General features: G+C 43.0%; 1 protein-coding gene across 2 annotated transcripts in view; it reads right to left on the minus strand.

Moving 5' to 3' along the window:
* MAP1A (methionine aminopeptidase 1A) overlaps positions 1 to 25,436 on the minus strand; it is a 216,918-nt gene that overhangs the window by 10,837 nt on the left and 180,645 nt on the right. The window contains exons 8-12 of one of the 2 annotated variants that reach the window (XM_087376968.1): positions 13,024 to 13,123; positions 12,742 to 12,793; positions 12,539 to 12,580; positions 10,625 to 10,686; positions 10,406 to 10,504 (exon numbers count right to left, since the gene is read on the minus strand). In XM_087376968.1, coding sequence (XP_087233094.1) covers positions 10,406 to 10,504; positions 10,625 to 10,686; positions 12,539 to 12,580; positions 12,742 to 12,793; positions 13,024 to 13,123 — 355 coding nt within the window. Of the gene's footprint in view, positions 1 to 10,405; positions 10,508 to 10,624; positions 10,687 to 12,538; positions 12,581 to 12,741; positions 12,794 to 13,023; positions 13,124 to 25,436 lie in introns of both variants that reach the window. The other variant, XM_087376967.1, reaches the window with a different exon arrangement.

Consider the following 25,436-nt stretch of genomic DNA (forward strand, 5'->3'; position numbering starts at 1 on the left):
TGGAGTTCATCCAAACTTGGTGGTTGTCCATGTCTTGCTGGCCACAGCATGGTTTGCATGCTCTTGTTCGTCCCACTCTAGGGATTGCATCACTCAACTTACGAGGTCTAAAAAGAATTTTCTATGGAGTGGACTAGATGGTACAACATATGCTTAGCATATGTCAGGGTGCCTTGGGAGAACTTGATCCTTCCCATGAGGAAAGGGGGTCTCAATATAATAGATTGATACTTGCAGCTCAAGGCCTTGCTTTGCAAGATTGCGGTACGGGGACTTTGTTCTTTGCAGTCCTTTCTGGTCCCTCTCAGGTTCTAGCAAGCGCCCAGAGCCAAGGGTGTTCCTGGAAAAGGCCTAAGGATAGTGTGGATGCATGTGTGCCTTGAGGCTGCTTTGAGCACAGTTTGCTAGAGGATTGGATGCCTGAATGCCTTTCAATTGGGTAAGGTCAAAACGGATGCCTAAGATTGCCTTGCCAGTTGGTATTCTAGTGGTGCACTTGGATTAGATGCCCAGAAGACAGATAGAGGATTTGCATAGAGGAACAAACCCGGTGTAAAACATTTTCATTCAGAAGCATTAAATAAATACCGAAAGGGGCGCCAAGGCATTTGGGGCCAGTGGGTGGATTGTGTATTGTTTTCACTGAGCAGGGGCATTCTAGCCTCGCTATTGTTGTTGTTGAAGTCTGTTTCTTAGTATTGTTAAGTGGTTGAAGTGACTGAAGCTTGCATTGTGTCTCTGTATGAGGTTTATGTGAGTAGAAGATCACTGCCCTTTAGTTTGTTGAAGGACGGTTACAGTGGTTCCATTGCCGGGATCGTCACCATCTTTCTATAGAGGTGAGCCTTGGTAGTGTTGGGTGAAGGACACCTTCATTGCAATCGTTGCCACAGCCCTCAATCTCAGCAAGCATATCACACCGTGAGAGGCCGTTGACCATCTCCAAGCAGGAGGGGCAAGAGGAAGACAGAGCATTAGAGAGTTTTGAAGAGGAGCACAGCATCAGCGGGGGTGATGAGGAGCAAGACAATGGGGCACAACCTGTTTCTCTTGTGCAACAACTCTTCTCAGATCTTCCTCTTCTCCTCTTATGGCTGCTATATTGAAAGCTTGGGCCAGCTTTCGGAGTACTCATGGGAGAATCCCCCCCCCCCCCCCCCTCTGGAAGAGATTGACAAACAGACCATAAGGTGGAATGATAGCATACCTATGATGAGCATGGCACACGAGGGATTCTCCAAACTGATAGACAACCCATCATGCGGAATAATAGATTACTTGATGTGCATGGCAGACAACTTGGCACTTGTCCATGGGAGAGAGGCCATGCCTCTTCTGTGGAATCCTAGAAAGCTTTTACAAAACTTCAAGAGGATCGTAAAGTACAATTGGTAAGTCACCTCATAGGAAGTACAATGAGAATTTAGCAAATTGATGCAACCATACCCATAGATTGGATTGACACAGATGACAGGCCTGTTTCTTACTCTACCTCGATGGGGACTTTCACAAGGATAGGTATTCCAATTCAAGTCATAGCACTACGGAGGATGACTTGGTCTTCGATGTTCAAACACGAGGCAAGTTGTCTAGATCTTCTCATGATATCCTATCGGGAGTTCCTTTTTAGCTTGTCGAGATCTTAGGTTTTATGGAGCACGGCTCGAATTGACAATGGTACCTAGACCCGGACCCACTTCTTCTCTCTTTGGGATCATGGAGGATTTGGCTATACACAGGAGTCCTCATAAAGCTTTTACACTGGGCTCCCGAAGAGTGGGAGTGGATTGATACAGGCACCAAGAGAAGAGCATTCCCTCTCGTTCCTTAGTCAATAATGCCAAGAGATTTCAGCTAAATTGTGGCGGCTGGAGGCCTTCTAGCTCCTCATTGGGAGAATTTTAAATTTCTGCTGATTTGCAGAAAGTTTTTTGGAGGAGACTTTACAAATCTCTAAGGAATAGAAAAATCACTCTTTTCTTTTGGCTTTCAATTCATGAATGGATTGTAGTGAACTTGTGGAGCTCCAAGTTTGGGGCCAACACTACTTGTCCTTGATGCCATTCTAATGTGGAGTCTAGTCAACATCGTCTGTGGGATTGCAGACAGGGGAGGATCATTTTGAAGGAGATTGCCATGATTTTCAGTATGTTTGCTCCATTTCCTTTCTTTATGACCTGGGGCTTGGTAGCCTGGCTCACTCTCTTTCAGGGCCTCACGTCTTTTCTCTCTTCTTGGGATCTCTATGTGCGTCGATAATTAGTTGAGTCGTGCTCTTTGGATGATGTTTCCTTCTCACACTTCAAGTCCGGGCATGCATCGTGGATTCTTCTTTGGAGATACTGAGACGAGTATTTCAGCATGGCGTATTTGGAGAGCCAAAGGCAAAGAGGCATTGGATGGATCCCATGTCCACCCTTCTCGTACTCTAGCTATTATTTGGACATATGCTATTCATATGCTAATGCCCATTTGGACTAGCATGCAGGGGACCTCGTGAGCAACCTCTGCCAAGAGTGCTACATTCCTTAGGGAATGGAGGGGCTCTCTGTTTTTCTCAAAGTCCACTGCAAGATGACACTTTCAGCCACAGCCTTGGTTTATTTGTTCTTCAGTCTAAGGAGCTTTTTATTGGCCCCTTCTAGGCATTATTTTTCATGCTTGCATGATGTATTTCCGCATTGAGCTTGCTCTTGCAGCTTTGATTCATAATAGAAGTTCCTTTCTTGCACCGGGGGGATACTTGGGCTGCTAGGTCGGTGTGGATATTCTTCCCTCGTAACAATTTGCTCCTGTGTTGTAGAGAGTATCAGGAGGAACTGCTCTATTGGTTCAGCCAAACTTTACCTTGTTTCCAAGGTGGTGGTTGTTAACCAAGTACTGCTAGCCATATCATGGTTTGTTTGTTCTTGTCGGTGTCACTCTAGGAATTAGCTCAAAAGGCGTATAAGGAACTTCTTGTTGGAGTAGGTAGATGGTTCAACAAACACCAGAGTCAAGATAGATGGTTCAACAAACACCAGGGCCTTGTTATACAAGGTTGTAATCGGAGGGCTGTTGCCAGGAAAGGAACCTTGGAAATATTTTTCGTTCAATACATACAATCTTGCTCTCTTCCATAGGTGGAGATTGGATGTATAGTACTTGGTGGATTTTACGTCAGCTTCTTTCAAGACTCCTTCCTTCCCTCTTATGGCTGCCATTCTGAAAGCTTAGGGCAGCTTCAAGGATACTCTTCGGAGAGTCCCCCCATCTTCTCTGGAAGAGATTCATAGGCAGCGGTCACATGGAGTTCGCTGCCCTTGTTCAAGCCTGCATTAAAGTTTGATGAGTCCGCGAAGGCTCCAACTCAACCACAACCAGGTGTTTTACAGCCACAAGAAGGATCTGTCACTTCCCCTCCAACTTATGGTCCGGGGCCTAAGGCTATGCCTAGCAAATTGGGTGATGTGGCATCTAAATCTATCCCTCCCAAAGAAAATGTGGTTCAGATTTCAGCCAAGCAACAGGATAAAGGAAAGGGCAAAATTTCAGAATCTCATGCCTCTCCCCAGGGTGCCTGGCAGCAACCCAAAAAGGTATTTGCGCTCAAGCCACGACCGTTACAATCTCGCCATTGGGATGCCTCTACTTCCACCCCTGGTCAAGCCTCTACCCTTTCTGATAGCCTCACCTCTCAACTGTGGGTTGATGTACTAAAGAGGGGCATCCCTGTATGTGACAATGATGAGGATTATAGAGCTAATGATCCAGGAGGCCAGGTGGATGTTGATGTCATGGCTGAGGCCTGACAGCTTATACCTTTACTATGCCTTTTGGTTCGGCTGTACATATCTTCTATGTCTACTTCAATTACTTGCATTACATACAATGTTCAAGGTCTTTGCAATGTCAATAAGTGGAGACTTTTTCGGCACTATGTACATAGAATGCACCCCGATGTAATTTCTTTACAGGAACACAACCAATACTTCTTGGCTGGCCAGCAAGGCCACTTTGCTGGTTATGATATCTTTTATGCTGGTACAATGCACTTTTCGGGGGTCTGCATGCTGGTGAAACATGATATGCAGCCCACGGTTACTTACAATGACCCTCAGGGTCGATGGATAGTGATTAGATGCACCTATAATGCTGATCTTTATGAAATAGCATTTGTTTATGCCTCTCAAACTTCTGTGACAAGAGCTCGAATGTGGGCCTCCCTAAAAACAATATCCATGGCTGTCCAATGCCTTTTTGTGTGGAGACTTTAATAACTCGCCTGCCATCCAAGATAACACGACTCATCGTTCTCACATGATCCCCACTGAGCTTCGACATTGGGAGGATATGCTTTATTTCTTGCATGCAGAAGATTTATGGCTCTCAACAAGGGATAGAGATATGGGTTATACATACCATCACAATGCCTTTACTCATTACTGGGCTCGACTTGACAGATGGTATTTGTTGCATGCTCAACAGTATGCTAGTTTTACATGTGCACTACGGGTTGATCATTCCCTCTTGCTATCTAATCACTTTCCAGTATGCTTGACATTATCTATAGCACGTTTGACAGATGATATGCCTTTTTTTGGTCGTCACCTACTCCATGTTAATAGTGCTTATTTGCTTCATCAACAATTTCAGAACATGGTGAGAGTAGCTGTCCGCCCCCTCCTCTTACATGCTCAGGAGGACATGGATTTCGCTTGGATCAGTCTTGCTCATTGCTTGCAGGCTGTTATTCAAGATTATGGACGGAGTTACGTGGGAAACCTCACGCTTAAGCTGAAATGGGCTCAATCTCACAAGCAACAAATGGATGTAGTCAGCTCTTATAGGCAGCTCACCTCCTTTGAGCAGGATTCTTGTGCTTATGCGGTTCATATCATCCATCAAAATGGTCTTCGCAAATTAAAGAAGTGGCAAATCCGAGCTCGCATGAAACCCCTTTTGGATAAGGGCTGCTCCTCCAAAGCTTTCTTTAAAAGCCTGCATACGGATAGGCGAAAGGAGGATATTTGCAGGATCAGGCAAGATGATGGCCCCTGGACCACTTCCAAATCAGAATTGGAATCACAATGCTCTAGTCATTTCCAGCATCTCTTTTCTCCTCAGCCTGATCATTCGATGCAAGTGAATGCAGCTAGGTCTCAATTTCTTATGCATGTTCAGCCTATATTGTCTCGGGAACAGGCTCATGCATTGGAGCAGCCCTTTATGCTTAATGAACTGGATGATGCTTTGAGTCATTTACGTAAAGGCAGCTCTCCTGGTTGGGATGGATTGATTGTTGAATTTTTCCGTGCATTTTGGGGTGATCTCAAAAACACTCTTCTTCTTATGATCCATCATGCTTGGGCAGAACAATCTCTTCCTCCTTCTTGGAAACATGGCCTTGTCAAATTGATCCCCAAAAAAAGGTTGTGTGAGACAATGGCTGATTGGCGGCCCATATCTCTTATGCCAGTTATTTAAAAACTCATTGCCAAAATGATTGTCCTCAGGGTTCGATTTATCTTGCAAGCAGGACTTCATCCCAGGCAGTATGGGTTTGTTCCCAGAAGGCAGATTACTGACAATATTTCCAATGCTTTGCTTGCAATTGAGTATGTCAAATATTCCAAACAAGATGTTCTCATTCTACAAGTGGACATTGCAAAAGCATTTGATACTGTCCATTGGGATTTTATTTCTCAAACTATGCATAAATTGGGATTTGGCCCTCGGCTGGTCCATATTATTTACTGGTTCTATTCTCATGCCACTGCGCAGTGTTTGCTTGGTGGTGGGTTGTCAAGAACCTGGACTATGACCCGCTCAGTGAGACAGGGTTGCCCTCTTAGTTCGCTACTCTATGCCATTGCTACTCATCCATTATTGTTGCATATGGACCATCTTGCAGATACAGGGCAGCTTCATGGCTTGCAAATTCCAGGAGCACAGCCATTTCTTGCACAGGCATATGCTGATGATTCATATTTCATGCCCAGGAATTCTCAAAGTGACCTCTCTCATTTGATGCAGACTCTGAATGATTTTGGCATAGCTGCTGGACTGCATATTAACTTTCAGAAGTCGAATCTTCTAGCACTGAAAGAAGCTGATTGGCATGCACTTCTCTGGCCAGGCCACATTATTTCTTCCCAACTATTGTGAGGCATTTAGGGTATCCCATTGGCTGGAATATTACCCCTCAACAACAGCTTAAATGGGTGCTTCAAAAGATTAACAAGAAGCTGGAATACTGGCATTTGTCCACTTGGCCTCTACATGTTCGACTTCGGATAGTGCAGTCCATCATTATGGCATATGTGCAATTTTATTTGCCTCTTCTTCCCTGGTCTTTCAAGCACTTGGCTTCCTATATGTCCCAGGCTATGGAGATATTTTGGAAAAGCAAATCTCACAAAAAGGCTTTGCGATTACTTCCCATGCAGTCTGTTTGTTCTCCTAAGACTCATGGGGGACTGAATATTCTCAATCTTCAGTTTCATATGTTAGCAAGAAAGAGCACTATGATTGCTGATTTTTTTCAGCAAAAACAGCCATGGGCTATTATGCTAGCAGCTATGTGTGGAAACATGACGTCCCATGCATATGGGCATTGGATTACAGATCACTAGGAAGCAGTCATGACCGCATTTCAGGGGAAAATTCCTGGTTGTCCTATTTCTACTACTTTTATTCATGATTGGAAGAGAATTCTCTCTTATGCTAAATGGTCAGGTGCTTCTTCCCATCATGGTAATTCTCTTCGCTTGGAAAGCATCCATTGGAGCAAGGTGTTTGAATCGCCTCTTGCTTTACAGGCACCTATTAAAGCATATAATCTTATGAAATTGGGCATAAGAATTGTCGAAGATGTTGTGAACCAACATGGTTATGTGCTTTCATTTCCACAAGCTTGCAGGACATTCCCCTTGGGTCTGCATCATAGACCCATTTGGAGAACACTTACAATTATGTTGCAGCCATTTGTTCCTGTTCCTCCACTGTTTGTACAGGACAGATTACTGGACTGGAATCTAACTTCCTCATCTCCCGCTACATGTTCACTTTCAATGCATAATCTGGCTTCCTCGATGGTCTACAGATTTCTTCTTCCACCGCCATGGATTGATAAGCATGCCAACACTCTTTGGAATTTGGATAGGCCTTATCTTGGTGGCAATCACAACTCAAGAAAATTTGGAAAGCCGAATTGCCATTGAAACAGAGGCTTTTCCTTTGGAGATGTATAGTGGGAGCTTTTTCCGTTGGGGTGAAATTGGCAGCACGTCGTATTGCTTCCTCTTCCTGCCCCCGTTGCTCTCATTTCCGCGAGATAGTTCCCCACTTGTTATGGTCTTGCCCGCACTCTCGGATATTGATCACTCATGTCTCTCATTTGCTGCGGCTTCGATTTCCCTCTATCAGATTCGGGAAACTCTTCTGAATGTTTGGATGCTTCTCATCTCAGATGTCTCCTTTCCTCCTTTTCTTTCACTAGGCTCGTTTTTGGATACTATGGACTATTTGGACACAGAGATTGTATTCCAGGATGGGACAACAGTTTCCTCAGGCATATGCTTTCTTCAGAATGTCCCTCAAGCAATCTTTTTATGATAGTTATGCTGCGAGGGACTTGGATGCTACTAGTCTTGAAGTGTTTTCTGACTGTTTTTGAGTTCTTCCATTAGGCTCCTTTTTGGAGTCTAATGCCATGTACATTGATTTCATGTTAATAATATAGTTACTGGTTTCACAAAAAAAAAAAAAAAAAAAGTGTGTGTGTGTGTGATATGTAACTTTTTACTTGGCTACCTCATGACTTTTGCTCTGAGGTTTTACTTGTAAAAACTTTTTCCTTGTACTTATTGGTGGGTTTTTACCTCTTTTGAGGTTTCCCACACAGAAATATAAAGACTTCACTTTTTTAAAAAAAGTGTGTGTTTAGATTAAAAAGTCCCATAAAAAATTCAGCCATACAATTAATTCCATCAATTGGATAAAAAGTAAAAAAAGGAAAACATATAAGGAAACAAAGTTTGAGACATCTAAGTTGAAAAATGCAACAATTAGAGTTTGCAAATATTTCGATCAAAATTAAGAATGACCCCGCCGAATCTTGAGCCTGCTGGCATTGATCTTCAGAAAACATTTTCACCCACGTCACTAATTACCACTATTAGGTGCATCCTCATTGGCAAGTGCATCAGCTTGACATCAAAACTAATTTCCTTCATGGAGATTTGCAAAAGTTGTGTCTCTCAACCTCCTGGTTTTGAAGTCAAACGGTCTAAAAATCAGCTGTGCCGTTAGCCGCATGCATCCCCTGTGAAAAAACCACCAAGAGACTATGTACCAAGCCATCACCAAGAGGATTTGGCTGGCCATAAGGACCTGCCTTGCTAAAAGAGAGTTTGGATGAGCTCCAACAAACTAGCTTGCATCGCACTCTATAGTACAGGGGCAATCTGCTTCTGAGCTGAAATGTCGATGTCTACTTGACAAGCCAACTATTGCTCTGCCTAACCTCGCAGAATCTAGTGGAGGCCAAGAGAGGCCCCCCCATCCAAGATCTCTTCGATCTCCATAGCTACACTGGCTTATCCAGCTGATCTTGGCCCCGAGCACCTCCCGAGTCCCAGTACACCCAAGAAAACCCTGAACTCCCTTTAAACTCTCCTCCACAAAAAGGGTTGTATCATTTGCAAACTCAGAGTCAAGTGCAACCACAGAGGAGGAGAGCAGAATATGGGCAAGCTAATAGGCTGACTACCAATAGTTCCCTACCACACCGATTTCATCCCTTGATGACAGTAGCCCTCACCAGAGCCATTGTCCATCGAAATTATTTTCTATCCTCTATTTCCCAGTGGCCACGCTCTCCCAGCTAGTGTACTAAGGACCGACACATAGGTGGACAAATGACCAACTAGCTACTATCTTCCATGGCCTCCCCTAGACTGATATGATTTGGTACATACATCCTTCAGTAGAGACATCGCACTGTATCTCAATATCTCTTCTCTCCCCTTTTTACGGTCTCAAATATCAACCTTGGGTGTAGATGCCCACCTTAGTACCTCCATCCCTTAGTTTTTCTTACTGTATCTAGTTTTTTTAAAGTCTCATAGACCCTTCAGTCTTCAAAGACTATAACAAACTTACTTTCTGTCCTTCTTTCTTTCTCTTCAAGTTGGACCCAGTTAGGACCATGCAAAGCTCACACTACTCATGACTGACACATGATACATGCATGACACGAATTACTCCTGACACATGGAATTCTTCCTTGTTCTTCCTAGGTTCACCATTAGCTTCTTGGAGTTGTGATAGGCACCTCTATCTACCCCCATGGGGGATGTATTCTCATGTTGATTTGAGTTTTTTGTCTCATGGGCTTTTTTGGCCTTACGTACACGTTAATAAACCCTTCTTTCTTTCTTTCTCCAAGTGGAACAAAGAACAAAGAACCCAATGTCTTCGAAGTGCTTCGATCTTAGAATATGGGTCCAACAAGTCTACCCCACGTCTATAGGCATGAATAATTTATCTTGACAATGTATTGGCAAGGGAGGCATAGTATGATGTGTAAAGCCATTGCAGAGCCATGAATTCTAACAGAGCAATACTGTACCACTTGACACCACGATTGTACTATCATTATCAACAAAACATAACTACATTATTGTCATCCCTATCAACAGTTATGATCACTCTGAGTGTGTTTTATTGGGTGATTATTGCTCTCAATCTGATGTAGCTACCCAGTATTATGTCAAGTTTGAAAAAGATACTGTCAAACAACAAAACATGCAAGGATCGTAATTTTCAAAGTTGTGCCTTTTATAGGATTTTGCTTACACTTGCAAATTTTCAAAAACCTTATGAGCCTTGTGAAAATTTGTTGTAAATACATATGCGTGTATTCCAACAAGGTCAATAACACAGTGCTGATGGATTCAGGGTTGTAGCCATGTTACCTATTCACCAATGCAAAAACCTCAGAACTGGGAGACAACCTTTGGCACTGATGCAAGTGTAAAGATCTTGCACACATCTACAAATAAATAAATACAAATATATGTCTACAAACATCCAGGAACATGCGTCATCCCGTAAAAGGAAAATGAACAGTCCAGTTCTAAACTCATGATCGTCACCCGCAAGGTTACAAAACAATCAACTCCATCAGAAATACTTTATGCTAAACAATTTCTATTTCGTGAGATAATATGAAGAACTGATCGAAGAGGACAAGGAAAGGCTGAAAGGCTGAAAATTCTGACTCTGCACCTCAGCTTTGCATTCTATAACAAAATGCAACACAACAATTAAAAAATAATGTGGAATGCCAATATGCAAAGTGATAAGCCATTATTTTCTTGTGTCTCTATAGTCTCAAAAGATCAAGAAGAGGGCATCTTACCTATAGCAATAGCCTTTTCAAGGCATTCATATGTGCAACGAACGAGTTGCTCAGATGCTTCATCCACCTTTCCAACAAAAAACGTTTCATTAAGGTCCCCTGCTAAAATTGCACCAGGAAATTTGTTAGTTTGCAATTTAATGAGAACATTTTCCCTGCCTTCTCGTTTGCAAGATATGATCCTCTGTTTGCAAGACTATAAAAAATTTCATGACATACCATGGTATCCATTCAGATACACAGTTACATCAACATTCACGATGTCACCCTCCTCCAAGCGCCTAGAAAAAATACAAGTTATTGTTAAAGCAGGAACAGAAAATTTCGGCGGTGGCACTAACGAGAGAGAAAGAGAGTTGTGTGTGTGTGTGTGGAACGGAAGGGAAGGGGGGAGAGGGGGGGGGGGGGCTGAGATTAAATGCCACACCAGGTTGCCTCGTCTAAAGCAAATGCATATGAAATTTCTAACTGTATTATGCCTTGACCGATTAAAGACAGGATGAGAGCAAAAGCTAGTTATGAACCATAAGATTACAAACATGGGGAAAAGTAAAGTATATATCTAAATGAACCCAAGAACGTGCCCCCACTCATCCTCGAAAACTGAAACAAAGAGTGTTCTTTTGAACTTTTGATAGTCACCCACAAGGTTGAAAACCATAAAATCCATCGCATATAGTATAGCTACTAGGGCATATCCATCGACATCATTAGTGCCCAACAATGGAAGTATACCATTGACTAAACATATGTCTAACACATACACACCTACCCACACAAAAGACACCTACACAAGCTTCATGCAGAGAAATCTCATTATCTTAGTTGCCTTTGGCCTCAAAAAATACTTTTAAAAAAGAACAAGCCCTCACCTTAGAGAGTGTGACCAGAGATATCCTAAAAAAATGCAAGGCCATCACCCCCAATTTCCTTACAGAAAGTCTGCAATTGTCTGAACCTTGGCAGTTGGACATATCCCAATGCAATCAGAAACTGCATTTAGCTCTAAATTTCTGTCATAAAACAGTTTCAGCCTGTATAACACAGTAACACACAGCTCTACCAGCTGTTTTCTGCTTGCCATGCATGCCCAACGTAACAAAATTTGGCAAATCATCACAGCTATTTGCCCAAATTTCTGCACAGCACAGCAGAGCATAATAAGCATTTTCAGACCTGCAAATGCATCCAGAACAGTTCCAGCTATTCAACTTTCACCGACAGCCCTATGCTCTTATTTATGCTGTTACGTGGTCGTTTTGAAATCTGACCACCGACCGGTTAAGGTCAACATGGGCATTTTACAAATGGGCCAGTAAAATTTTTGGCATGCCACCACATGGTCTAGAAACCCTAATTTTGTAAGGACATCAATTTGGTGTGTCTTTCACATGACAGTACTTCCCTCTCATGTTTTGTATGCTGTCCCTCTCCAATTGTGAGAGGTCTATCAATACAAGCCAGTCGTTGTCTCATTCTCACCTATTTGACGCTGTCCAACGTGGTATCCGAAAGAAAAGAAAGAAAGAAAGTCTATTAACATCCATGGGAGACCAAGAGGTCTATGGGACAACATGAAAGCCATCTAGTTAACCCAGATGTAGCATGTAAACACAATTTTATTACCCTAACACATACTGGTCAAATGATAGAATACATTTTAATTATTATAGCTGACTAGCTAGTTACCAGAGAAAGATGTAATTGAGATGGATTTTAATTATTATAGCTGACTAGTTGGTTACCAGAGAGAGATGTCTTTGAGATGAGTGCTAGGTGCATGCATGCCAAGTCCCATCTAAAGATTGCACATTTCAAAAGAAAAAAAGGGATAACAATTATAGCAAAGTCCGGGCAAAACTCACGCACACGTGTCCAAAGAACATAGCATCTTAGAAACATATAAGCCCTGGCCTAGTTTTTTGCTTTTCTGGACCAGGAGATGCCTTGGACTTTTAGTTTCTCTTCCAAGTTGCTCTGCAAATTTCAGGGAGAGCTTCGCATCTCAACCTCCAATCCTTAATAAATTCACCTCAAATTTCATAGCCCATTATTCAGAAAACGATGTACTTCAACTTGCAGCTTCATCATGCCGAAAACAAGAGAGGGATAGTCAACTGTGACTGTTTTTACCTCGCATCAGGAATCCCATGACAAATGATCTCATTCACAGACCTGCACCGGATCAAAATCCAAGCACATGATATAAATCAGTTCTGAATACAAAAGCACAAAATAGCAAAATGAAAGCAATTCTCAGCTTTGGGATCCCAGAATTAAATTTCACAATTACAAGGTCCAGAATGCTCATGATATGGATAGAGCCATGGGCGTACGTGCAACAAGATTTTGGGAAGAAATGATAATTCAATGGTGAAGGATATCCTCCTGATAATGGCATTAGTGCAGAAACCGCTCAGTAACTGTTGAAAAAAATGAGTAGCATAACTCTAGTTCTTAAGCGTACATATTTCTGTAAATTTCCATAATAATCTCATGAATTAGGCAATACAAACTAGTAACAAATTATAAGTTAACCTGATTACTTTAAACTGAAAGAAGCGATATCTCACAAATAGAAAATTCAACTAAGAACAAGCAATGCAAGTGTTTCTCACCAGCAGCAATAGTTGCCTTGTGAACAATATCATCAATTTCATCGGTTGTCACACCTGGCCTGATTGCTCTTGCAGCAGCATCCAAAACTTCTCTTGCAACCTGCATAGCAAACATTGGAGACGAATGTTCTTTACGCATGTAGCATATCACTTAGATAGTTAAAGATTACCAAGCGGGTGCTCTACAGATAGTAAGGGATTATATAGTTCAGATATTCTACTTTTTTTCAAAATAATTGTTGTAGATAAAGCAGTTTTCCAAGAGAGATATGCATAGATGAAAGGAGAGAGAGAAAAAGCAAACGTGGAAGGGGGGGGGGATAAGTAAAAGGGAAGCAGTCCACTAATCATGCCCGCTATCCTTGTGTTTCGCCTCCACATACCCTTTCAGAACTAGATAGCATCATTGGCAAGCTTGTGAGTGAGGCTTATCCCCTTCCCACCGATGCTATCTTGATCTCAGCCTCACCTTTGGAAAGATCAAACCATATTGTGGAAATATGGGTTCCACAAAGCTGCTTCTTTTCTGCCTCAAATCACTGCAGAACGTTCTTCAACACAATATTTGAGTGTCTCTGCACACCTTTTTCTGAAGCAAAGCCTAGTGGACACCAAATCCCATGAGTCTGGTGCCATGGGATGGGTATACGTTTTTTGGCATCCAGTCTCCATCCCCTACCCATGGAATGGGTAGATGTGGCAGCTTTCTTAAAACTCAGTCTCAAACCCCTACCCACTCGGCTGCCATACCACATCCAGGCCATGGGGTGCCTGCAGCTACCCACTGTGGGCTCAAAATGGCCCTGAAGGATGAAGTGCTCTCTTCTTCCATGCATTCCCTTCCCTATTCCCTTGATCCCTTCAGCCCACAGTTGGGATGGACAACCCCCCCTGGGTTCTTTAGCTCTCTCTGTAGCTGTTTCTGGGTTCTCCTTGGCTTCCCCCAGTAGGTCCTGGCCCTGTTTCAGCACCCCACCCCCCTGGCCTTTCTCCCTCGATAATTGGCCTTTGTCCAGCCGGTTTCCTTCTCTGCCCCACTCCCCTCATTTTCCCTCAAGGACTCTTTTCCCGTTAGCTCCTCCTCCTTCCATTCTCCACCTCCCACACCTTTCCTTTCAGTCGCTCTGCCTCACCTTGAGCTTTTGATAGGCGCTTATTGCCCAGCGGACTCCTAGATGACTTTGTTCACCTTAGAAATGCGTTTAAAGGTGAAATTTAGGTTTGTCCTGCTCATGACAGCAAGCTCAAACCCCCACTACTGTCCAAATATCACTTGCCCGACATAACAAACAACAGGTTTGGCACACTATTCAAGAGCTACAAGACAGCATTTGTAGGCCATATCGTTAGTCTCAAGCCCGCACAATGACGAAACTCGTTTCAGGCGAGCCTTGCTTGTAGGAGACCATGTTCATGGACATGAGGACTTTTGTACTCTAGCTCACCTCGACAAAGGTTGCACAGCTCTTACTACTTCTCCTATGCTCGTTTGTAGTATTTATCATTCCTTGATACCATTCCTTGGTAGCTCACCTTGATAAAGATTGCATAGCTCTTGCTTCCACAAAGTCAACTTCAGGGTCTGTGGTATTTATCATCCCTTGGTACCATGGCTGTGACATAAGACCAAGCAACACGATTCACAAACCACACTTCCTAGCAATCTTGAAGTTTCTAGGGTTGCCCGCGGACTATAAAGATATTATACTCTTTACTTTGGTTCACATGAAAGCCTTGAGGCTGTTTGAGCACAGTTTGGGGAGGGGATTTGCATTTGATGCATTGATGCCTTCAGATGGCACAGATAGAGGGGAAATGCTAAAGCATGCCTTGCCAGTGGGATCTCAGTGGTGCACCGTGAATTGGATGCCCAAAGCTTGACAGAAGAGTTGGAAGAGGAACAGTTCAAGGGTGAACCCTTGTTGTAAAGATTTTCACATTTCAGAAGATGTAAATAAATACCGAAAGGGCCGCCAAGCATTTGGGGCCAGTGGATGTCTTGTGTACTGTTTTGCATTGAGCAAGGGCATTCTAGCCTCCCCTTGTTGTTGTTGAAGGTTATTTCTGAGAATTGCTAAGCGGTTGAAGTAAATAAATTTTGCCTTATGGCTGTAATTGAAGTTAAGAGAAAGTAGAAGAAGATCACTGCCGTTTAGATTCCTGGAGGCCGGTTTCAGCATTAGCTCATGTCTTAAAGGTAATGGATCCCAATGAGCCATTCATGTTTGAAATAGACACCACTAATTTTGTTGTTGGGGCAGTACGTTTACAAAAGGGGCGACCAATGGCTTTCAACGCCATAAGTTATCTCGTGCCCAACGGAATTACTCGACGTATCAGAAGGAACTGTATGCTATTTTATGCTTTGAAGAAATGGAGGCACTCTTTGTTTGGTGCCAAGTTTGAGATAATTTCTTATCAAGAAAGCATTAAGTGGATTTGCAATAAGCTAGAGCTTAAAGGAAGAAAAGCTAGGTGGGCAAAAATTATGCAAGACTTTGATATCCAATTGACATATCAAAAGGGAAAGTTTAATGTGATAGCAGATTCCCTGAGCCGAATGCCAATACTTGATGAATAATTCCAAAATGATTTCCTTAAAAGGAAAATATGAGTTTGATCCTCACTTTTCTGAAACATGGAAAGCAATTATGAGGAGGGATCTAACAAACCAACGAGCTTTCATTGAGGAGTCAGAGGGAAATGGAGATACACTACAAAGTTGGTTATAAAGGACTCAAGTGGAAAAACTATAGTATTCTACAAGGGTAGAGTATGTGTCCCGAATAAAGAAAGACATTAGGCACCAAATTCTCTTTGAGTTTCATGATAATCCGAGTGTTGTACACCTGAGAATTCAAAACGTGCACACCTCTGAAAAGACTTTTCTTTGGCTGGAAAAAAATAAGGACGTCCAAGACTATGTATTGAAGTGCTAAAAATGCCAAGATGAGCACCTTAAGGTAGGAGGTCTCCTATATCCCTTAGAGATCCCATTTGGCAAATAAGAAAGTATCTCCATCGATTTTATTATTGGATTACCTAGGCCATAGAGGAAGCACGACTCCATGTGAGTAATTGTGAATCGGTTGACCAAGATGGCTTACTTTATTCCAATCAATAAAGAGGTTAAAACTCCAAAATCAACAAGGCTTTTTGTGGAGCATAGATATAGATTGTATGATTGGAATAGATAATTTAACTGGAAGGCCATGTTTATGAGGTGGGAAACTACTTTGATATGCGCACCGCAAATCATCCACAAATTGATAGTCAAACTGCAAGGGTCAATCAACTCATTCAGGAATTACTAAGGCTTTTTGTGGAGCATATCTATAGATTGTAAGATTGGGATATAAAATTAATTGAGGGCCATGTTTACGAGGTGGGAAACTACTTTGATATGAGCACCATGGATCATCCACAAAGTGATAGTCAAACTGCAAGGGTCAATAGCAGGCTTTATGAAGCAGTGGTACCTAGATCCTGACAATTTTCTTCTGGCTGTGGGCTCATGGAGACTTTGGCTCTATCGAGGTGTCCCTATCCGATGTATGTTGTCACGACGACATGAAATTATGGGACTTTTGATTTGCGACTCCTATAATTTGCGTGACTACCTTGAGCCTCTGAGGCGTGAGAGTCCAGCCATGGGGCGGGACTTGTGGAATTAATATTTTCTAAGTGGGCCCTGCGCCCAGTTACTAGGCAATTATTTCCTAGGGCCAAAGTGTGCAATAGAAGGGCCAAAAAAGTGTTGTAATTAAAAATTGCTAATTTTAGCACGGGACTCCAAAAAGAGTTGAGAACCCTGTTTTTAGGGGCAAAAGGCCAAAATCAATTCCACAAGGAGCCAAATCATCAGTTGGAGCCTGCCAGTGTTGGGTATAAAGGCCCTTCGCTTCACTTCCCGTGTATATATTTTACTTGTACATGTGACCGCACCTTTGTGGGTGTAAGTGTACCGTACCCTAAAACATAAATACATTCTTTCATTCTTTGTGTGTACCACACTGGTACACACCCAACTCAAGGCTCTACTCTCTCTCTGCACTCTCTACTACTGAACACACTCCATTCTCGCTGCGCACACCACCTAGGCATTTTCGCTCCCCTTCAAACTGGTATCAGAGCTGCGGCTAAGGTGTGCGCTCTTCTCAGAGCCTGTGCGAGACATCGCCGGCTCTTCACTTGCGAGAAATCAGGAAGTCGTCATCTCTGTTGGTCAGGTGGCAGCACGCGCAAGACAGGTCAATGTAGGACAGGTCGTCACGTTTCAGGCAAGTGTGTTGGACAGACAAGCAACAGAAGTCAGAAGTCGGCAGCAGGCGACAGGTCTTCCATGTCACGTTTCAGCACAAGCGGACACGTTCCCAGCAGCGCAGTCACGTTTTGTGACGTCGGCAGGTCACGGTAGAAGCACAGTTCTCAAATTTGTGCAGATTTATGCACAGAATTTTGGGGCTTTTCACATTGGTGATATATTTTGAGCCAATTGGTGCTTTGATAGTGGAATTACAACAAATTCACTGCTGAGTAGGAGAAATTTGGACTTGGGATGTATCAAATGTTGTGAAAAGGCAGCTTCTCTTGGTACATGTATTGCTGAATGCTCATTGTGCAGTGAAACAGTGGCACATACACCACTCGGGTTATTGCATTTGTGCATTACGGTGATGTATTATTGAAGTGGGAGCTGTCTTGTATGCATATGTATCAGATTTGGTTTGTGTATATGCTGTAATCAGCCCTTGGGACTGAAATTGCAGCAAAATATCTGCTTTTTGGTCACATTTTGAAGTGCAAGTTTGTGTATTTGCTGTTATATACAGCAACCTTGCTATTGGCTGATTGTATTCAGCATTTTATTGCAGAAATTTATTGCTGAAAATGGCTGGAAGTGCATCCACTGCTGACACAAAGGATCTTTTTGAGATTCGCAAGTTTGATGGCAATGGCTTTGATCTTTGGAAAGATCGTATGCAAGGCATACTTTTTCTGAAGGATTGTGAAGATGCTTTGGCAGAACAAAAACCTGCTGGTTTGTCAGATGAGGATTGGGCTAAAATGAATAAAAAGGCCATTACTTACATCAAAATGGCAGTTACTGATGATATCTTGGTTGATATCAAGGGACTCAACAGCGCATATGCAGTTTGGGAAAAACTCAAGGCTACATATGAGAATACGACTCCTGTCAATCAGGTTCATCTCATGTGAAAGCTGGTCAACTTGAAGCTTGATGAGTCTAAGCCCGCCTCAGAGCATTTGACTGCATTTACTGGTATTTTGAGTCAGTTACAGGATGCAAGCTTGCCAGCTTTTGATCCTAAGCTAAAGGCTATCTTCTTGCTCATGACTTTGCCAAATTCATGGGAAGCATTGGTTGTGTCATTGAGCAACAACCCCAACTTGACATTTGATGGTGTGCGAGGTTCTATCCTCAATGAGGAGATTAGATGCAAGTCTAGTGGGAAAAACAGTGGATCAGCCTATAATGTTAGAGGACGGACTGAAAAGAAGTCAAATTCTGCAAATAAGCATAAAAATCGCAGCAAAAGCAAGGAAAAACAGCAAGATGTCACTTGCTATCAGTGTGGACGCAAAGGGCATAAAAAGCCCGATTGCAGGTACTATAAAAAGGAGCAAGAACGCAAGAAGCAGGCTAATGCAAAAGGCAAAAAGAATGAGAAGGATGTCAACTCTACCCCTAAAGAAACAGAGAAGGCAAATATGGTATCTAGTGTTGTCATTGAGGAGATAGAAGAAGATAAAGATGCCAATTTGCTGATTGCATCTACAGATCCACATGCTATGGCAGTGGAAGACATGTATATCACTAAAAGGGATGTGATAGATGCCTTGTTGTCTGCTGATGATGGTCTGTCACAATCGTGGATTGTTGACAGTGGTGCTTCATTTCATGTAACTCCATCTTTGGAGTGTTTTTCTTCTTATGCAGCAGGTAACCTTGGGAAAGTTTACCTAGGGAATAACCATGCATGTGATATTGAAGGAGTGGGCACCATACACTTGGCTCTTGAAAATGGCCAAGAATTGATTCTTCATGATGTTAGGTATGTACCTGGCATTAAGAAGAGCTTGCTTTCTGTTGGGCAGTTAGACAGCAGGGGCTACTTTACTACTTTTGGTGGTGGAATGTGGAAAATACAGAAAGGATCCATGCTGGTCACTAGAGGTGGTAAAAAGGGAACTCTGTATTATCTTCACTGCAAGGCACTTCCTAGAAAGTTTGTTGCAGTTGCAAAAGTGCAGTCACACATGGAGCTATGGCACAAGCGTCTTGGACACATGAGCCAAAAGGGTTTGGATGCACTTTCTTCACTTGGAAGAGTTGATGTTAAAAACTCAAAGCTTGACTTTTGTGATGACTGTGTCTTTGGAAAACATGTAAAGAGTTCATACTCTCATGGAGCCTCTAGGAAGGCATGTATCTTGGACTTAGTCCATTCCGATGTATGTACCATGCCAATAAAAACTTATAGTGGTTTTCGTTATTTTGTGTCTTTTATTGATGACCACTCTAGAAAGCTATGGGTTTATTTGCTTAAGCTGAAAAGTGAGGCATTGGATGCTTTTAAAAGGTTTTATGCATTTGTTAGCACTCAAAAGGGCTTAAAACTGAAATGCATAAGAACAAACAATGGGGGAGAGTATGTATCTAAACAATTTAATAGTTTTTGTGATGAAAATGGGATTAAACGGGAGCTTACAGCCCCTTATAATCCGTCATCTAATGGTGTGGCTGAGCGAATGAATCGCACTCTATGTGAGAAGATTCGGTGCATGCTGTCCACAGCTAATCTCCCGCAATTGTTTTGGGGAGAGGCACTTAAAACCGCGGTGCATATCTGTAACCGATCTCCACATCGTGCACTTGATAGTGGCCATCCCTGAAGAGGTTTGGTCTGGCAAACCTGCTTCATATGACCACTTAAGGGTCTTTGGCTGCGAATGCTACGTACATGTGCCTGTTGATAGCAAAACCAAACTTGACATGAAATCCCTCAGAGGCATCTTCATGGGTTATGGAGATGATGGTGAAATGGGTTATAGAGTTTGGGTTCCAAGCATGAAAAAGGTGCTACGCAGCCGAGATGTGGTATTTACTGAATCAAAGCTGCTGAAAAATGCCACATCTAGTGATGTAGACAAAAGGAAAGTGAAATTTCAGCATGGCCAGTCACATGAACAGCCATCAGCCACTGAAAATTCAGCTCCATTTGATGCTGGTTATGATAATCAGCGTGTCATTATTGAGCCAGATGCAAATGGGCAGCAAAGGGATGCTGAAAATCAGTTTGAACAACAAAATCAGCATGCTGAAAATGAATTACAGCAGCCTGAAAATGAATTACAGCAGCCTGAAAATGTATTACAGCAACCTGAAAATGCAGTTCAACAGCCAAATCATGAGGTTATTGACATTCCTTTGGATGTAGATCCATTGCCTGATAACATAGATCATTCAGTGAGAAGGTCTACACGTGTCAAGAGACCTATATGAAGGTTTGATCCCTCTTTGGACTGCATTTTACTCACAGATGAGGGTGAGCCTCTCACATATAAAGAGGCATTGTCATGTGAGTTAAAGAAAAAGTGGGAGCAAGCTATGCAGGAAGAAATGAAGTCATTGTATCAGAATGATACTTGGGATTTGGTTTCATTGCCCAAAGATAGGAAAGCTATTCCTAACAAGTGGGTCTACAAAATCAAATGTGTGGATGGCAAACCCAAATACAAAGCCAGGCTTGTGGCTAAGGGTTATACACAGAAAGAGGGGATTGACTTTCAGGAAGTCTTTTCACCTGTTGTCAAAATGACCACTCTTCGTGTATTGTTTGCTATTGTAGCATCTATGGATCTTGAGCTTGATCAGATGGATGTTAGAACTGCATTCCTGCATGGTGATTTAGAAGAAGAATATGCAACAGCCAGAGGGCTTTGTTATGCCAGGAAAGGAGCATTTGGTGTGCAAGCTTAAGAGAAGCTTGTATGGTTTAAAACAGGCTCCTAGACAGTGGTATAAGAAATTTGATGCCTTCATGCTCTCACATGGGTTTAAAAGAAGCAATGCAGATCACTGCTTATACACAAAAGGCTGATGATGGAAGCCTTATTATCCTTGTGCTTTATGTGGATGATATGCTTATTGCTGGTAAGCATAAGAGCCAGGTTAATGCATTAAAAAGACAGCTGAATTCAGCCTTTTCCATGAAGGACTTGGGTGCAGCTGAACATAATTTGGGCATGCGTGTGACAAGAGATAGAGAGAAGAAGCTCTTATTTCTCTCACAAGAAAAGTACATCAGCAAAGTACTTGACCGTTTCTCTATGGCAGATGCTAAGCCACTTGGTGTTCCATTACCACCATACCTTAAGCTCAGCAAAGCAGATTGCCCAAAAGATGACAAGGCAGCCAGCTCTATGAAGGGTGTTCCTTATGCTTCAGCTTGTGGGTCACTCATGTATGCTATGGTTGCCACTAGACCTAACATTGCTCATGCAGTGGGAGTTGTAAGCAGGTTTATGTCAAATCCTGGCAAAGCACATTGGGAGGTAGTGAAATGTATCTTCCGGTACCTTAAAGGCACACAAAGAAAATGTATTTGTTATGGAAAGGGTACATTAGATCTGCAGGGATATTGTGATGCAGACATGGCAGGTGACTTGGATACTCGCAAGTCTACTAGCGGGTACATATTTACCTTGACTGGTGGGGCAGTTTCTTGGTGCTCTAGATTGCAAAAGATAGTAGCACTTTCTACCACTGAGGCTGAATATATTTCAGCCACTGAAGCTTCGAAAGAAGCTGTTTGGCTTGGTTGCTTGGTCAAGGATTTTGGGCTGCCCACCAAAACACCTATACTTGGATGTGATAGCCAGAGTGCCATATGTTTGGCTAAGAATGCCATGTTTCATGCACGTACCAAACATATTGATGTACGGTACCACTTTATCAGACAGGTTCTCGATGATGGTCTAGTCACACTGACTAAGATCAAAACACAAGATAACCCTGCAGATGCTCTCACAAAGAGGGACATTCTAAATCCCTAGGTTGGGATGGCCTCACGATTGAATTCTTTGCTGAACTTCGGGACCAACTGAGTCCTCTTCTCTTCACATGATCAATGATGCTTGGTTATCTGGTACTTTGCCCTCTTCTTGGAAGAAAGGTCTGGTGTGTTTGGTTCCACAAAAGCCTGTATGTCAGCATCTATCTGATTGGAGGCCAATCACCTTGATGCCTATGATTTACAAAATCATATCTAACATGAGTTTTACGTATCTCCCGGATCTTATATAGAGCTTGCATCCTGCGCAATCTGGATTTGTGCCTCATAGGCAAATCTTGGATAATATTGCAAATACTTATGTTGGTATTGAATATGCCAAATACACGCATCAAGATGTTTCGATCATGCAGATAGACATTGAAAAAGCATTTCACATGTTCAGATGGGATTTCATTGCAGATGTTATGAAGCAAGTGGGTTTTGGATATAAGATACAAAGGGTGGTTTACTAGCTTTATGATGGTGGCACAGCATCTTGTCGTTTGTCTGATGCTCTTTCCCCTTCATGGTCGTTAGGATGGTCAAATAGGCTTCGTGGCACGCACTGGATTCAGGGATAATTCTAGAGCTAGCTTCACAAGCCCTAAAGGGAATTGAAGGGAAGCAACAACGGGACGCACACAAAGAGAAAAGCACTAGGATTCTATGCCTAGGTGGAGAACACATCAAAGCCCTTTTTTATGTGAACGTTTGGGCCCCTCCTAGCCCCCCTTCTCTTTTCTCTGAAATGGTCCACCTGAGCCTTCTAGGACAAGCCCACACTTGATTGTCCATGTCACATTAGGACGCGTCAGAAACCCCTATTAATCCCCAAAAATAAAGAGAAAATATCTTATTTGACCCCGGTTAAAGGACTCAGATGTAAGAGATTAAGAATGCATGCATTCGCTAACCATTAATGATTTTAATGGGGAAAAGTATGCAAACTGAACGTCCAAAATGCTTTAAATAACCCACATTCAAGATTGCTATTTTTAGCTGGAAGTGCCAAGATTGGAAATCAGATCACCTCTACTAACCAAAGGGCCTGTATTTGCGGTTTGCTCTAGCATCTTCCCTAAGCTCTGCATGAGCTAAACTTTGCATCTAAAAATTGAATTATGAAGAAAAAACCCTCGGGCGAGGGGCCGCACGGGGGGGGGGACTTTGCTTATAGCCCTAATTGTATGCTCCCTTTCTCCCCCTACAGTTCTCATTGTCTCATTAAGGAATCGGAGCAGTTTTCCTACCAAACGAAGTGTCCAATCCCCCCTTGTCACCTCTTGTGAACTTGAGCCTTACCACCACTTGCCACCAAGTACATACTCCTACTAGTCCATGTGTTGCTACCCAAAGATATTGTTAGCCCACCCATCAATACATGCTTGTAAGAGCTCTTGCCGTGGACACCATTGTTGCATTGGCCAGCCACTGTGAGCTAACAACTGAGAGGGCACCCAATACCAGCCTAACACTAGCCAAGCACCACACCATTCCATAGCAACACCCCGCATGTCCCATACAACAAGCGTCCACCAATTTGTCCCATAAAACAAGCGTCCACCAATTCAAGTGTTAATCTAAACTTAATCCACGCCAAGGGCTTCTAGAAAGTCCACATTGTATATTCCTAAGAGGCGCGAAGGCCACTCCCAACAATCCTCCCTCCTTTTAGGGGGGCTTTAGCTAGTCATACCAACACACCTGTGCACTTGGGTGTATCTTGCCCCTTGTTACCTCTTTTGTGAACTCAAGCCTTACCAACACATGCCATTACATACCTACTATTGCCTTAATCCATCCCAAGGGCTTCTAGCATTTCCACATTGCATATCCCTAAGAGGCGTGAAGACCAACGATCCTCCCTTTTTTTAAAGGGCTTCAGCTAGTCATACATGCATGTGTGCAATCGGGTGTATCTACCCCCTTGTCACCTCTTTTGTAAACTCGAGCCTTACTAACTACTACCTACCCATCAATACATCCTTGTTAGAACTCTTTTCATGGCCATCACTCTCTACTTTCCCTCCTTCCTCCTCCTTGCAGTCTACTCTCTCACCCTCTCTCCGTACCTCCATCGTACAGCCCCTCCGCTCAGCCTCTCTTTCTCTCCGTCCATACCTCCGTACAGCCTCTCCTGTAGCTCTCCGTCCACACAGCCCCTCCATCCGTACCGTACAACCCGTCCACACCGTCCGTACCACCGTCCGTACAATCCGTCCGTACCTCCGTACCAAAGCCGTACCTCATCCTTCGTCGTCCATACCACAGCTCGTACCTCCGTACCTCCCCCCGTTAACACCTCTCCATACCTCCCGTCCGCACCTAGTCCTTGTCCTCCCTAACCCCGAGTTGGGCTAAAACCCAACCCAACTTGGAGGTTAGGTTGAGCCAAGGGGTTCAACATATAGCCAATTATGCACTGGCCTACCCTCTCCTCCAAGCCCCCCTCAACTCCCTCAACTCCTTCAACATCCATCAGAACTCGGTCTCTATAGTTGCAGCCATCACACCCTCTCCATATGCACGGAATTACCAACAAGAAGGCTCAAAACGACCCATCCTCGAGCAACAGGATCAAATTTTTTATCTGCATCAGGCAATGAGAGAGCTACGATTGGAGCTGGCAAAAGTAAAGGCCCAACTTCACATTCTGGAAGGGCCTGGTAAGTAGGCAATAATTGATGAGGCTGTAGAATCTTGTAAGGATTTCCCCCCTACCCCGCAGCTAGTCTCTACAGTCAAAGATCTTGTTCACACTGAAGTACAAATTGCTAAGGAAGTGATTGTGGAAGTGGACAACAAAGCAAGTCTGTTTGATATTCAAGCAGAGATTAAAGAACATGAAGCTAGATGTGATAATGCACTAAAGATTAGAATAGGGGAACTCCCAGAAGATTGGTACAAAAAGGAGGACACATATAGTGAAATATTGACAAAGATCAAATCAAGTTTGCCCAACATCGAATGGGTGAATGATGATGAGCATAATGACGACTCCAAGCCAGCTTCTATTTTGCACTACAGAGGTCATGCAATCCTTACACTGCAGTCAAAAGATATGCCCATCAAGATTCTTCGACAATCTTTCAAGCTGAAGGGCACCAAAGTATGGATAGCTAAGGAGCTTACACAAACTCAACTCAAGATTAAGGCAACTGAATTAGCTAAAGTCAGGGCTGCCAGAAAGGATGGAAATTCGGCAGTTTACTGTGAAGGCATAGCACTAAGATTAAGGCAACTGAATTAGCTAACGTCAGGGCTGCCAGAAAGGATGGGAACTGGGCAGTTTACCATGAAGGCATAGCACTAATCAGATAGTTTAAATCAAAA

Source organism: Dipteris shenzhenensis, chromosome 7 (assembly GCF_047967505.1).
Source record: "Dipteris shenzhenensis isolate YYH24624 ecotype China chromosome 7, Dip_SZ_1.0, whole genome shotgun sequence".
NCBI lineage: Eukaryota > Viridiplantae > Streptophyta > Polypodiopsida > Gleicheniales > Dipteridaceae > Dipteris > Dipteris shenzhenensis.